General features: G+C 45.9%; 1 protein-coding gene across 1 annotated transcript in view; it reads right to left on the minus strand.

Annotated features, from left to right (window-relative positions):
• The window catches only part of GRK7 (G protein-coupled receptor kinase 7), a 37,119-nt gene extending 35,507 nt beyond the window's left edge, over positions 1-1,612 (minus strand). The window contains exon 1 of the mRNA XM_012762347.2: positions 1,001-1,612. Within this exon, the coding sequence (XP_012617801.1) occupies positions 1,001-1,612 (612 nt within the window). The remainder of the gene's footprint in view (positions 1-1,000) is intronic.
• Between the last annotated feature and the right edge of the window lie 12,303 nt (positions 1,613-13,915).

The following is a 13,915-nucleotide window of genomic DNA, read 5'->3' on the forward strand; positions in this document are numbered from 1 at the left end:
TCAGAATATGCAAATCCATAGAGACAGAAAACAGACTCAAGGTTGCCAGGGCTGGAGGAGAGGGGATAAGGAGGGACTGTTAATGGGCACAGGGGTGATGAAATGTCTTGGGTCTACATAGAGGTGATGGTCACACAACATTGCAATTGTCCAAAATGCCACTGAATTATACACTTTTAAGTGGTCAATGGTTAGTTTTATGTTATGTAAATTTTATAAAAAAATTTTTATTAAAGAAAGGACTGGGCAAAGCAGTAGTATAAAACACGTTCTCAACTTTACTTCAAGGTGTTTTCTTAGGTATCCATTTTTCTCAAATTACCTCCATTAACCCAACTAAAGGGAAAAGGAGATCTTCATCACTTGTTGCTATAGTCCTCCAAAGTGTTCAGGGCACGTCAGCATGTTCCAGATGTAAACCCCATGACAGATTCTTGGTCAAGTCCACATTTTGCTTGTCTCTCTTAGGCCACTTGTTTTTGTTTTTTTTTTTTTTTTTTTTTGAGACAGAGTCTCACTCTGTTGCCTGGACTAGAGTGCCATGGCATCAGCCTAGCTCATAGCAACCTCAAATGCCTGGGCTCAAGCAATTCTTCTGCCTCAGCCTCACAAGAAGCTGGGACTACAGGCATGCGCCACCATGCCCGGCTAATTTTTTCTATATAGTTTTAGTTGGCTAATTAATTTGTTTCTATTTTTAGTAGAGATGGGGTCTCGCTCTTGCTCAGGCTGCTTTTGAACTCCTGACCTTGAGGGATCTGCCCACCTCGGCCTTCCAGAGTGGGATTACAGTTGTGAGCCACCGCTCCCAGCCTATGCCACTTGTTTTATTTGACATGGTTACCAGAAGGAAGGGAGGAGGGGAGAGTGGGCTAGGAATGCTCCACATGTGGCCCTGAAGCTAGTTCTAAGTAAACTCCCTTGAAATTAAAACAAAGGCAATATAACCCTATTTTATGCTCTATATTTCACCATCCAGCCTGGTTATTCAGACACTTACCTCCCCAAAACCACCTTTCCCCAGCACTCGGAACTCAGTGAAATAATCGTCTGACACTGGTTGCATCTCAAACAGTTTCCACTGCAGAAACTTGTCGTAGAAGGGGCTGGCCAGGAAATCCCTGAAGGGCTGCTCCTGCAAGAAGGCCATGGCTTCAGCCTTGGCCAGCTCCACCATGGCCACGCGCTCTTCCTTGGTGGTGGCCGCTTGGCACTTGGTAGCCAGCGCCGGGCTGAGGAAGGGGTGCGGGTGGTCCGGGGCAGGGCTGTGCGCACACGTGGCCACCAGCCCCTGCAGCATGCTGTCCTTGGTGGGCCCCTCCTCAGCGAGCTCCCAGCTCTGCACCTCCTCCAGGAAGGCCACAGCCTCTTGGTACGTGGGCACCGTGGCAAGGAAGTCACGGAAGAGGCGGCGGCCGATGGGCTGCTGCTCGCACAGGCTGTGGAAGTGCGGGGACAGCCCGCGGCGGAGCTCAGCGCAGCCCTGAGGCCCGGGCAGGGCCAGGCTCCGGCGCCGCCGCTGCAGCTCCTTGCTGTCGCTGTCCGAGGCCTTGCGGGCCTGCAGGTAGGCCGTGTTGGCGATCAGGTTGTCCAGGGCCCCCATGTCCACCATGGCCGAGCTCGGGGTGCACTCCCCGGGTGAGCGAAGGAAGGATTGAGGGCTGCGGCCGGCCTGTCAGGGCTGGTGGCCAGCGGGCAGGTTTTCTGTCTGAGGGTGAATAACTAACGGGATTTACAGCGAGTCTTGTAGTCTGCAGCTGGGACCCGTGCAGCATGCAAAGAGGTTTCTCTGGTAAGAAGCTTTGGCTGGCTATGTATAGCCGGCAGGGAACCGGCACCCGCCAGGTCACCAGGCTCCCACAAGCACCGGCGAATGGGACACCTGCCCGGGGCCACCTCCCCCACCAGCCCTGTCATCATGGGCCTTTCTCCACACACACCTGTTCCCTGAATATTCATTCAGCCATGCCAGTGTTCAAAGGGGGTAATAATAAGTTGTCATCTTATTTGTGGCTGGCAGCAGTATTTTAAACTGTTTCTAATTTTACATGTTTCCTACCAGGCTCAAGCTATGCAAACGCTGAGGAATAAAGGTCAGGAAAAGGGGCTGTGAGAAGTTGGAGAGGTTTCCTCCTCGTGTCTAGTAGCCTGACACAAAGAGCAGGTTACAGAGAGGGCTCTGCACTCTGCGTCCTGAGACACGCTCCCGGAGGCCCTGCCAGATGCTCGCTGACTGGCCTGCAGAAATCCTCCAGCGATGCCTTTCCTGGCTCTGAGTCATCTGTGACCTGAAGGACCTCGGGTTTAAAAGGGAGAAGGGGGTCATCTCAACCCAAAACATGCCATGAGGTGAAATGAGCAGAAAAAGCCATATGCCTGGCCGGGCGTGGTGGCTCACGCCTGTAATCCTAGTACTCTGGGAAGCCAAGGCGGGTGGATTGCTCGAGGTCAGGAGTTCGAAACCAGCCTGAACAAGAGTGAGACCCCTGTCTCTACTATAAAAATAGAAAGAAATTAATTGGCCAAGCAATATATATAGAAAAAAATTAGCCAGGCATGGTGGTGCATGCCTGTAGTCCCAGCTACTCGGGAGGCTGAGGCAGGAGGATTGCTTGAGCCCAGGAGATTGAGGTTGCTGTGAGCTAGGCTGATGCCACGGCACTCACTCTAGCCTGGGCAACAGAGTGAGACTCTGTCTCAAAAAAAAAAAAAAAAAAAGCCATATGCCTGAAACACAAAGGGAGTCAGCCTGGAGTCTGGGCTCTGAGAGAGACAAGAATTTTCCATGACCCCGAAGGCAGAAAGCACGCCACCCCACAGCATGTGGTCGGGACCGTTCCAAGGCTCCATCTAATGAGTGGTCCCTGGATGCCAAGGAGCCTTCCCGTTGAGACAGAGAGCAGCGAAGTTGCAGGCGAGGCGCCCTGACGCCTCCGCTCACTCTCCTCACACAACAAAGAAGCTTCCCTCCATGAAGGACACCCAGAGCTGTCACAGATCACGACCTCGCCAAGACAGAAATTGATTTAGACAGAGATCAGGCTAAGAACCTCTGCTCCAAGAATAACAACTTGAGTCCTACAGGGAAAGAATACTCAGGCTTTTTCTTCACAAAGCAAGGCTAAGGCAGCTTAAAAACAAAGTCATTCAGTATTATGCCAGAGTGTTTAAAAGAAAAGAGAGAGAGAGAGAGAAAAGGGAAAGGGGGGGGGGGGGAAGCGCTAGTCAGTCTTTTTCCAAACAAACAAGCTCTAGTGCACACTTTGTCAAAACATCGCCAGCACCGCCTCGGCCTGCCTGTCAGAGCTCCGACCACGCCCCAGGACAGAGACGCACGCGGCCTCCGCTACCGGGAATTATGTAATGAACTCGTGGGTGCCCTGTGGGTGCCCTTTGGCTTTGCACTGCTGCGCCGCGCACGGCCACCTCTGTCGCAGAGGCGGGCGATCTGCTCGGAATCAGGAAACGTTGGTCCTTTCTTGTTCTTGATACCCCGGGTCCACATTTCTGAGTAGTTGAAAACCAGTCCAAGAATTTCTTCGGGGGAAGAAATGCCTTTTCCTGCGGTTCTTACCAATGAGGTGGCAATCGAACAGGGTACAACTTTTGAGAAAATGGTAGAATTGTCATCACCTCATCACTGGAGAAAAATGCTCTCCCTGACAAATTGCATGCGATGAACTGCTGGCTTCCACTCACACTAACCCTTTCTTTCCTCTCTGAGCAGTCACTTAACCCACCGGTGTCCAATAGAAATATGTGAAGCCACATATGTAATTTAAATTTTTCTAGTAACCACATTAAAATGATAAAAATAAAACAGGGGAAATTAATAATTATATTTTGGTTAGCTCAATATATCTAAAAGATTATTTCAGCATGTAATTGATACGAAAGTTGCTAATGGGATATTTTACATGGTTTTTGGTTTCTCAAGTCTTCTGGTTTGTATTTAACACTTATGACACATCTCAATCCCAGCTAGCCACATTTCACATGCTAAGTAGTCACATGTAGCTACTACTTACACAACACAGAACGAGCATTTATTTATGCAACTTTGTCATTCACAAAAAAAGAGAAAGTTTTTTTTTTATCATTTGTTTTCTAATAAGTAATACCATAGACCCTCTGGGTAAAAATGTTACTCCCTTATTAATTAAAAATTGTCTGACAGAATTATGAGAACAGAATTTAAATAATATTTGTCAAAAAATTTAGAAGTTATAAAGTGACAATATGGTACCTACTGGCAATTTTAAACAGAATACTGTTATTTTTAAAGTTTTACCCACCTGATAATATAGAGAGATTTATTTAAAATGTGATACTTTATATGATTGCTAACAATAGGATCCGGAGCTTTTCTGGAGGAAATAGTAATTATAGGTCCAATTAAAGAACGGCACTGAATCTTTGCCTTAGAAGTGGAGCCAGGTGCTGGGCACAGTCAGGATCCCCTGTGCCAAGTGGGGAAAAATACCAGAAATCTTGGATTGGAGGTGTGACCCCACAGTTATGAGAACTAAGTCCAGCACTACTTGGGAGATCCGAATCCCAGCTTTAGGAGGTCCCAGCTGTGTGACCTTCAGCAAGTTACTTAACTTCTCTGAGCCTCAGTCTCATCACCTATAAAAACAGAGATAATACATGCTGATCCTTGGGTAAGCTCTAATGCCAAAAGAATTGATAAAATTCTTTTGATAAATTGAGAAAATTTTAGAATTGATAAAATTCCACAAAGAATTGATTTAAAAAGTATTAGCTTTTAAATGATGACCATCAATCATCAAAATTTGGCCCAAAATTATGCTTTTCTAATGTGCAGATTGGAGGGGGGAGAGACCCGTGTGATGTAGAAGACGGGCTCCTGTGTCCAATATGCACCTAGTAGAGAGCAGCTACTCTGGGTTTGCTTGTGAGCTTGGAAAGCTGAGGTGCTCCATGGAGCTGGAAGACATGGAGGTCAGATTCTTTAAATGACAAGCAAGATTTCTAACAACAAACTATTGGAACTAAATGACTTACTATATTCTACCATAAAAAGAAGACTAAACTCTGTCGTATGAAAAGAGGAGATCGTTCATTTTGAATGAAATATCGTAACTTTTATGATAGTAGAAAGCAACTAAAATATTTTAGCAATTTTTATGACTAATTTTGTAACCCAGAGAAAAGAAAAAACAATGCTCTCTGCCCAGGTCTTTCATTACCGTTTGTATCACTTAAAGCAACAGTCTCCAACCTCTTTGGCACAGGGATCAGTTTCATAGAAGACAGTTTTTCCACAGACCAGTAGCAGGCCATGGCCCAGGGGCTTGGGGACCGCAGATTGATAGTATTATTTACGGTGTGCATGTTCATCATTTTAAAATGCTCTAATGTCATACAACATTTGAAACACAAAGAACATAAAAAAAGTTATAGGTTAATGGTTAGCAGTAAGGTATGCTTGGTTTGCTTTCTTTCTAAGGATTTTTAATGTTGAAAATATACCTAAGGTTAACTGTTCAGGGAAAATAGTAAAGTTAGGTTCCTGGTAAGAATGTGACCATCCTTTAAAATGTGCAATTCTCTGCATGGTCCAATAAGACATCTATTTGAGGATCAAGAATTATGAAGTAATATAATGTGCTATTATATGGTCTCAGAAACAAATAGAAGATTACTTTGAGCAGTTTAAGTTCTGAAGCAGAACTCTCATGTGTTAGCATTAAGATACTCCAGATTATTTTTCAACTTCTGACTTGAATCCTTCCATAGTAAATGTTTTTTTGCTATTTTCCCTCAGTACAAACCCTCCACTGGAAGGTAAAGCAATGAGGTCTTCACTTTCCTAACAACCGCTGGCCACACTATATATTTTTGTAATTTGGAGTAACCAAAAATACCTTGTTGGTTTTTATTTTATTTATTTATTTTTTAAAAGCTGTTAGTACATGTTGCCAAATTTCTTCCCAGCTGTAGTAATGTATGATGTTCCCTGTAGTGCCCTTGTTGGTTTTTAAAAAATACCTTGTGGTAATTCATTACAGTAGCCACAGAAAAGTATTACAGGGGCTGTCTGGTAGGAGCTGGGACCACAGTAGGAGAGTCTGTCCAACGGGAGCTGAAATATTGGAAGAGATGCAGCCACTGCCAGAGAAGGGATCCTACATGAGGCTGAGAGAGGGGGACAGATACCCTGGCATCTCTCCGCATTGGCAGAATCTGCCCACAAGCCAGAGGGCAAGGGAGGCTGGGAAATGAAGCTTGCAGAGCTTGCCTGGGGCAAGCCCCTCCCCCTGGTTATACAGATCAGAGAAGGGCAAAGTCAGGGAAAGTATGAGAACAAACAGGATGGTCACCAGCACAACTCCCACACCATTGTCAGTCAAGCCACCTGCTAAGGATTTGCTCTCTCATAAGAATGATGGTAGACAACTACAGTTGGTGGTTATATTTGTGTTTCAAAGATCCCGCCGGCTGCTGTGTGATGAATAGAGTGGGAGCAGCAGCCCAGGTGAGCAATGATGGTGGCAGTAGACAGGGAACAAGCAGAAGGACTCGTAAGCTATTCAGAAAGCAAAATGGACAGGAGATGGTGATTATGGAGGGTGAGGAAGAGGGAGATGAAGGGGTGACTCCAGGGTTTTGGTTTGGGAGATCTGAATGACAGTAATGTCATTCACCAAGATACGGAAAACCTGGAAGAAGGTGTGGTTTAAGTTCAGTTTGGGGCATGTAGAGTTTGGGGTGCCTGTGACACATCCAAGTGGAGATGGTAGGTGGGCAGTTGGATTTAAGGGTCTGGAGTTTAGAGGAGAGGTCTGGGGGAGAAACACATTTGCAAGTCATCGGGGTATAGATGACAATTGATGTAGGCATTGAAGAATCCTTGGGGGAGAGAGTGCTAAGTGAGACTGAAGAGGGAGTAGGACTGAGCCTTGAGGATCTTCAACCTTTATCAGTCAGGGAGAGGAGAGGAGCCTGGGAATTGCGGCAATTGATCGGGTGAGATGGAAATCATGGGGTCCTGCAGCGGAATGCAGGTGGCGCAGTGAAGTTGTAAGCTGCCTGGAGTGGGTTGCACAGGGGAGGAGGATGAAAAAGTGGAGGTTGCAACAGCAGAACTTTGGCTGTGAAGAGGAGGAGAGATACATGACGGGAGCTGGAGGGAGAGAAGAATTCATGGTGGTGTCTTATGCATGTTACAAGCTGACAGAAAGGATCCAGGATAGAAGACAAGGTTAAATATATAAGAAAAAACATGTAGGTTTCCTGAGAAGGCAGAGGAAGGGTGTTGAAAGCACAGGTGAAGGCTTGGCCACAGGGAGAAGAGCAGCTCTGCAGTCAGAACAAGAGAGAAGGAGGGTGGGTCTGGTTGCAAGGGTAGCTCGGTTTAACAGAATAGCCATGGTACAGTGCGGTTAAAGGCCATTCTGGAGGTAGGCAGCACATCCAAGGGGACCATAGAGGAGGGAGCAATTGCCTTTCTGGAGTTCAGGAAATGTCAGCTGAAAGCCAGTCATTTTCCTATTATCTGCAAACATTATCCAACAATCACAGAGTTAAATATAACGCACATAATCTTAGCGTTGACCTGGTCTAAGCTCTTACTGTACATGGAGAAGACTGAGGCTAGGAGAAAAAAAAGTGCTAGACTTGGACAAGGAACTCAGGGTCTCACATTCCATTCCAGGGCTCTTTCACTCTGCACTGTTCCTGTGGCACAGAAAAGCTTGGGGGTCAAAAAATGCAGTCTGACACACAAAGAAGAAATCTAGGGTTGTGTTTATAAATGATAAATGATTCTTGTGTTCTGTTTCCTATTCAAATAGATTTTTAGTTATAAGGCTTGCATGGTTTTGTTGGTTTTGTTTTTTTTGTTTGTTTGTTTGTTTTTTTTTTGAGACAGAGTCTCACTTTGTTGCCCAGGCTAGAGTGAGTGCTGTGGTGTCAGCCTAACTCACAGCAACCTCAAACTCCTGGGGCTCAAGTGATCCTTCTGCCTCAGCCTCCCGAGTAGCTGGGACTACAGGCATGCGCCACTATGTCCGGCTGATTTTTTCCATATATATTAGTTGGCCAATTAATTTCTTTGTATTTATAGTAGAGACGGGGTCTCGCTCTTGCTCAGGCTGGTTTTGAACTCCTGACCTCGAGCAATCTGCCCACCTCGGCCTCCCAGAGTGCTAGGATTACAGGCGTGAGTCACTGCGCCCAGCCATTGCATGGTATCATGGTATAAAACCAAGCATCTGAAACTTAAATAAATTGAGAAATGCTAAAAAAAAACAACAAAAAAAACCCAAGCATCTATTCGGATTGATAGAGAAACAATTAGTGTGCATGTGAAGGAAAAATCCATGTATCAACAGGAAGCCTGACATTCCTTACACGTCATACTAAGAACAGATGGTGAGAAATTTTGCTTTTGAGGCTACCTATGATAGAAGAAATTGCACATGCTTTAATAGGGGGGAATGAATCATTAGACCTGTTTAAAGTTTCTTGTTTCTATCATAAATTAAATTCATAAATATTGAAACTTAAGATCCATAATCTGGCATAACACAAACATCTTCCTCTCTAAGCAAGACTAATTGTTTTAATGATGACAACATACTGGTAACAGAGGATTTTTTTTTTTTTTTGAGACAGTCTCACTTTGTTGCCCAGGCTAGAGTGAGTGCTGTGGTGTCAGCCTAACTCACAGCAACCTCAAACTCCTGAGCTCAAGTGATCCTCCTGCCTCAGCCTCCCGAGTAGCTAAGACTACAGGCATGTGCCACCATGCCCGGTTAATTTTTTCTATAGATTTTTAGTTGGCCAACAATTTCTTTCTATTTATAGCAGAGACGAGTCTTGCTCTTGCTCAGGCTAGTCTCGAACTCCTGACCTTGAGCAATCCTCCCGCCTTGGCCTCCCAGAGTGCTAGGATTATAGGCGTGAGCCTCCACATCTGGCCAACAAAGGATATTCTGGAACAAAGAACCATAGCAGCTGAGAGAGAAAATTAAGTAATTGGTATAGCTAAAGAACATAGAAAATAATTCCTGATAAAGATTCAATTTGGAAATGAATTATGTCAGATATAATGAAAAATATGAACTGTATATATTTGCACAATGAGATTTTAAAAATCGATTAAACAATTGCCTGGAAAGTAAGAGATTTTATTAGAGGAGACAAAGAGAGAAGACCAAACAATACACTATTAGCAAACAAAAAGCAAAATAGGCCAAGCGCAGTGTTTCACACCTATAATCCTAGCACTTTGGGAGGCCAAGGCAAGAGAATTGTGTGAGGGCAGGAGTTCGAGACCAGCCTGAGCAGGAGCCAGACCCCATCTCTACAAAATATAGAAAAATTAGCTGGGGGTGATGGTGTGCGCCTGTAGTCCTTGAGCCCAGCAGTTTGAGGTTTCAGTGAGCTATGAGGATGCCACAGCACTCTAGCCAGGGTAACAGAGCAAGAGCCTGCCTAAAAAAAAAAAAAAGCAAATTCCACAAACCATATATTTGATATGTGGGGACAATGTGGGAATTATCTGGAAGAATATTTTGTGGTTATAATAAAGAATTAAACAAGGGGGCTGGGCGCGGTGTCTCACGCCTGTAATCCTAGCACTCTGGGAGGCCGAGGTGGGCGGATTGCTCAAGGTCAGGAGTTCGAAACCAGCCTGAGCAAGAGCAAGACCCCATCTCTACTAAAAATAGAAAGAGATTAATTGGCCAACTAACATATATAGAAGAAAATTAGCCGGGCATGGTGGCACATGCCTGTAGTCCCAGCTACTCCGGAGGCTGAGGCAGTAGGATTGCTTGAGTCCGGGAGTTTGAGGTTGCTGTGAGCTAGGCTGACGCCACAGCACTCACTCTAGCCTGGGCAACAAAGCGAGACTCTGTCTCAAAATAAATAAATAAATAAATAAACGAGGGGATAACAGTCAAAGTTATTTTCAGTAGAACATAAAATACTTTGTATTTTTGAATGAAGAAGTATTAAGTGTTTGCTACAAATTTAAGTGAATCTACTTCTAAAAAGGTGGGTTTTTTTCACATTCAGTGGAGAATAAAAATAATTGAGAGTTGAGCAAATAAGGGAATTATAACAAAAAGTTAACAAGTACATAGACCCCAGTTAAATGCCCACTGGTGGGCATAACTGGGCGGAGTTATGTTAAAAATATTTGAAAGATAAACACCCCAAGTTTAATAAATAATAGTAACATTGAAGTCATTTGGTAATCACAAATGAGATGAAAGCCTTATTTCTGCATACAGTAGGGACCGTAATAGCAGGCCAGACTCTTGACATGTGCCATGCTAAAGAAAATGCATCACCAGATTCAGCCAGTGACACTTAAACGCCTCATACCTGACATCACATTGCAAGTAATGACTATGTGGTACAAAAGGGAATTGACAAAGCAGGATTGAGTACCGAGTTGTGTCAGCTACAGTCCACATGTAACTCTCTGGGCATGCCTTTTACTTGTCTATGAAGGGCCCGCTCACAGGGCTGCAGTCAGCTGGTGGGTGGCTGGGCTCTCTGTAGTCTTTCCTTGTAGCCTTCCTCAAAGCATAATGGCCTCAGGGTAGTTTTCAAAAAAAAAAAAAAAAAACAAAAAAAAACCAGTGAAGGCAGAAGTTGCAAACTCTCTTGAGGTCTAAGCTGTGGAGCTGATATGTCATTATTTCTGCCTCATCCTATTGGTCACAAGACACAAGCCAGCCCAGATTGACAGGCATAGCTGCGAAAGCAGCAGCGTGGCCATGTTCTTCAACCAACCACAGACAGTGGTGAGCGCTGTGGAGAAAAATAACGCAGGCACTCAGGAGGGAGGCGCTGGGGCACAGGGAGAGGCTGTCATTTTAAATAGGATGGCGGGGATCGTAGACAAAAGGGGGAGTTAAAACAGAAAAGCCAGTTTGGAGTCTGCAGTAGTAACCCTGATAAGAAGTCAGTGGAGGCCGGGTGTGATGGCTCACACCTGTAACCCTAGCACTCTGGGAGGCCAAGGCGGGCGGATTGCTCGAGGTCAGGAGTTTGAAACCAGCCTGAGCAAGAGCAAGAGCAAGAGCCCATCTCTACTAAAATAGAAAGAAATTAATTGACCAACTAAAAATATATATACAAAAAATTAGCCAGGCATGGTGGCGCATGCCTGTAGCACCAGCTACTTGGGAGGCTGAGGCAGGAGGATTGCTTGAGCCCAGGAGTTTGAGGTTGCTGTGAGCTAGGCTGACGCCACAGCACTCACTCTAGTCTGGGCAACAAAGTGAGACTCTGTCTCAAAAAAAAAAGTCAGTGGAGGAGCTTAGGGGTTGAATGTGGGTGTGACAGAAAGAAAAGGAACAAGGGTGGTTCCAAGGTTTTGGGCCTTAGTAACTGGAGGGATGACTCTCCCGTAAACTGCTCTGGAAATCCTGTGGAGGAGCAGGCTATGGGAAAGACCAGGAACTCAGTCTTGTGCCTGTTAAAACCAGACAGCCTATGAGACAGCCCCTGGATCCATGGCGCCCATGGGAGTGGCCAGGACCAAAGATAGCCAGTGGGAGTCACCCAGGATGTGGCATCTAGAGCTGCAGAGCTGGGTGTGATTGCTGTGGGGGTGAGGGCAGAGGAGTCTAACTGGAGTTCAAGGAGGTGAGGCAGTGGGTATTGGGAAAGCCAGCAGAGGGTGGACCCTTGAAGCCAAGTGAAGGAAGAGTGTCAAGGAGGAGAGTGATCAACTGTGGCAAATGCTGCCAAGAAGTCAAGCAGGATAAGGACTGAGAATTGACCAATGGGTTTAACAACCTGGAGGTCACTAGGAAGCCTGACAAGGGCAGTTTCCGGTGTGTGGTGGGATGAAAGCCTTGTGAGTCAGTTCAGTAGAGAATTGCAGGAGATAGACTGGAGGCAGCTGATATAAGCTACTCTTTTGAGCAGTTCTGCCCAAGGCTATCACCACAGGAGTGAGTGGCAGTGAAGGTGGGGTGGAGAGCACATGGCCACTGCAGGAGGGGAGCTCAGGGGATTGCCAGGCCTGAGTATTGGAAGCATGGTCCATGAGGGTATTGAAATCACCAGGAATTGTCAAACTAGCGATGCAGAGCCGGGAGAACATCTTCAAAAAATGAAGGGGAGTAACTTGTGGGGCCACAAGAAGACATAGTGATAACGTCTAATGACATGAGATTCAAAGCTGGTTGTTTCTAGGGAGGAGGAGGGGCAGCAACAAGGAGAAGTGAAGACATCTTGCATGTTGCCAGGTCCAGTTGGATGAGGGGAATAGGAGGGTTGGAGAAGAAGGGATGTCCTCAGGAGAGAACCAGGTTATAGTGAGGAGAAAGTGAAGGAAACTTTCAGAGAAGGATGAGAACGGAGGAAATATTGTTGGTGTCAAAATCAGAGGGCACAGAGGAAGAATTTCAGAAGCTGGGGAGGAGTGGGAGATGGAGGAATAAAAGAGGAGGTAAAGAATGACTTCGAAGTAGAGCTAAGAGGATGTGAGGTGACCTGGAAAACCTGGTTTCTTGTGTTGATTGATTTAACTAGGGATGAGGGGCTGGATGAGATTGACGGACTCATAGCAGATGACAGTGGCCAGACCCTGAGTGTTGGGGCAGGGAAGGGTGCCGGCCTTGCCATGCACATGCAGGACCCTGGAGCTCCTACCTGGCTACTGCTGACAGTCAGAGTTGAGGGTGGTCTCATGCAGAGCACTTGGGCCCCCTTCTGCCTTGGTCCATGAAGGCCATGAAGGTGGAGCTGGCAGAGGGTTGGGCTGATCTGAGGATGCAGGTGTTTGCTTAGTTAGTTGATGCTTGAGAACTGAGGTGGAGACTGCTGGGAGGACCTGGGAGTAGCTCCTTTCACTTTGCATCCACCTTAAGGACCTAACAGCAGGGGGTGGTGGAGCTGGGAGGACTCCAACACTCCTAAGCTCTTTCATTGTGTTGTATAAACTCACAAAGCCTCAGTGCCACCAGTCCCATGTAAACCAGTACTGCAGCCTCGGGGCCATCAAGTGCTATTTAAAGCATAAGGTATGGGAAGGGTCCAACCACATATTTTTTTTTTTTTTTTTTTTTTGAGACAGAGTCTCGCTTTGTTGCCCAGGCTAGAGTGAGTGCCGTGGCGTCAGCCTAGCTCACAGCAACCTCAAACTCCTGGCTCAAGCAATCCTCCTGCCTCAGCCTCCCAAGTAGCTGGGACTACAGGCATTCGCCACCATGCCCGGCTAATTTTTTGTATATATATTAGTTGGCCAATTAATTTCCTTCTATTTTATAGTAGAGACAGGGTCTCGCTCTTGCTCAGGCTGGTTTCGAACTCCTGACCTTGAGCAATCCGCCCGCCTCGGCCTCCCAGAGAGCTAGGATTACAGGCGTGAGCCACCGCGCCCGGCCTAACCACATATTTTTTATCCTTAAGAAGATCTAAGTTGGCAGAGTGCGGTGGCTCATGCCTATAATCCTAGCACTCTGGGAGGCAGAGGTGGAAGGGTCACTCGAGGTCAGGAGTTCGAAACCAGCCTGAGCAAGAGCGAGACCCCATCTCTACTAAAAATAGAAAGAAATTAATTTGCCAACTAAAAATATAGATAGAAAAAAATTAGCGGGGCATGGTGGTGCATGCCTATAGTCCCAGCTGCTTGGGAGGCTGACGCAGGATTGCTTGAGCTCAGGAGTTTGAGGCTGCTGTGAGCTAGGCTGACGCCATGGCACTCTAGCCCAGGCAACAGAGTGAGATTCTGTCTTAAAAAAAAAAAGAAGATCTAAGCTTGTTGTTAGAAGAGTGAGAGTTCCGAGTTTAGAGAGGAATTTCAGGCTACATTAAAATTTCCATCTTATAATTGGGGGCAGCTCCAAGATTTTGTATATTTAAAACCCTAAAAAATGTTCTAGAAGAGAGATGGGATGAATAAAACATTTTTTTCTTT

Source organism: Microcebus murinus, chromosome 1 (genome assembly GCF_040939455.1).
Source record: "Microcebus murinus isolate Inina chromosome 1, M.murinus_Inina_mat1.0, whole genome shotgun sequence".
NCBI lineage: Eukaryota > Metazoa > Chordata > Mammalia > Primates > Cheirogaleidae > Microcebus > Microcebus murinus.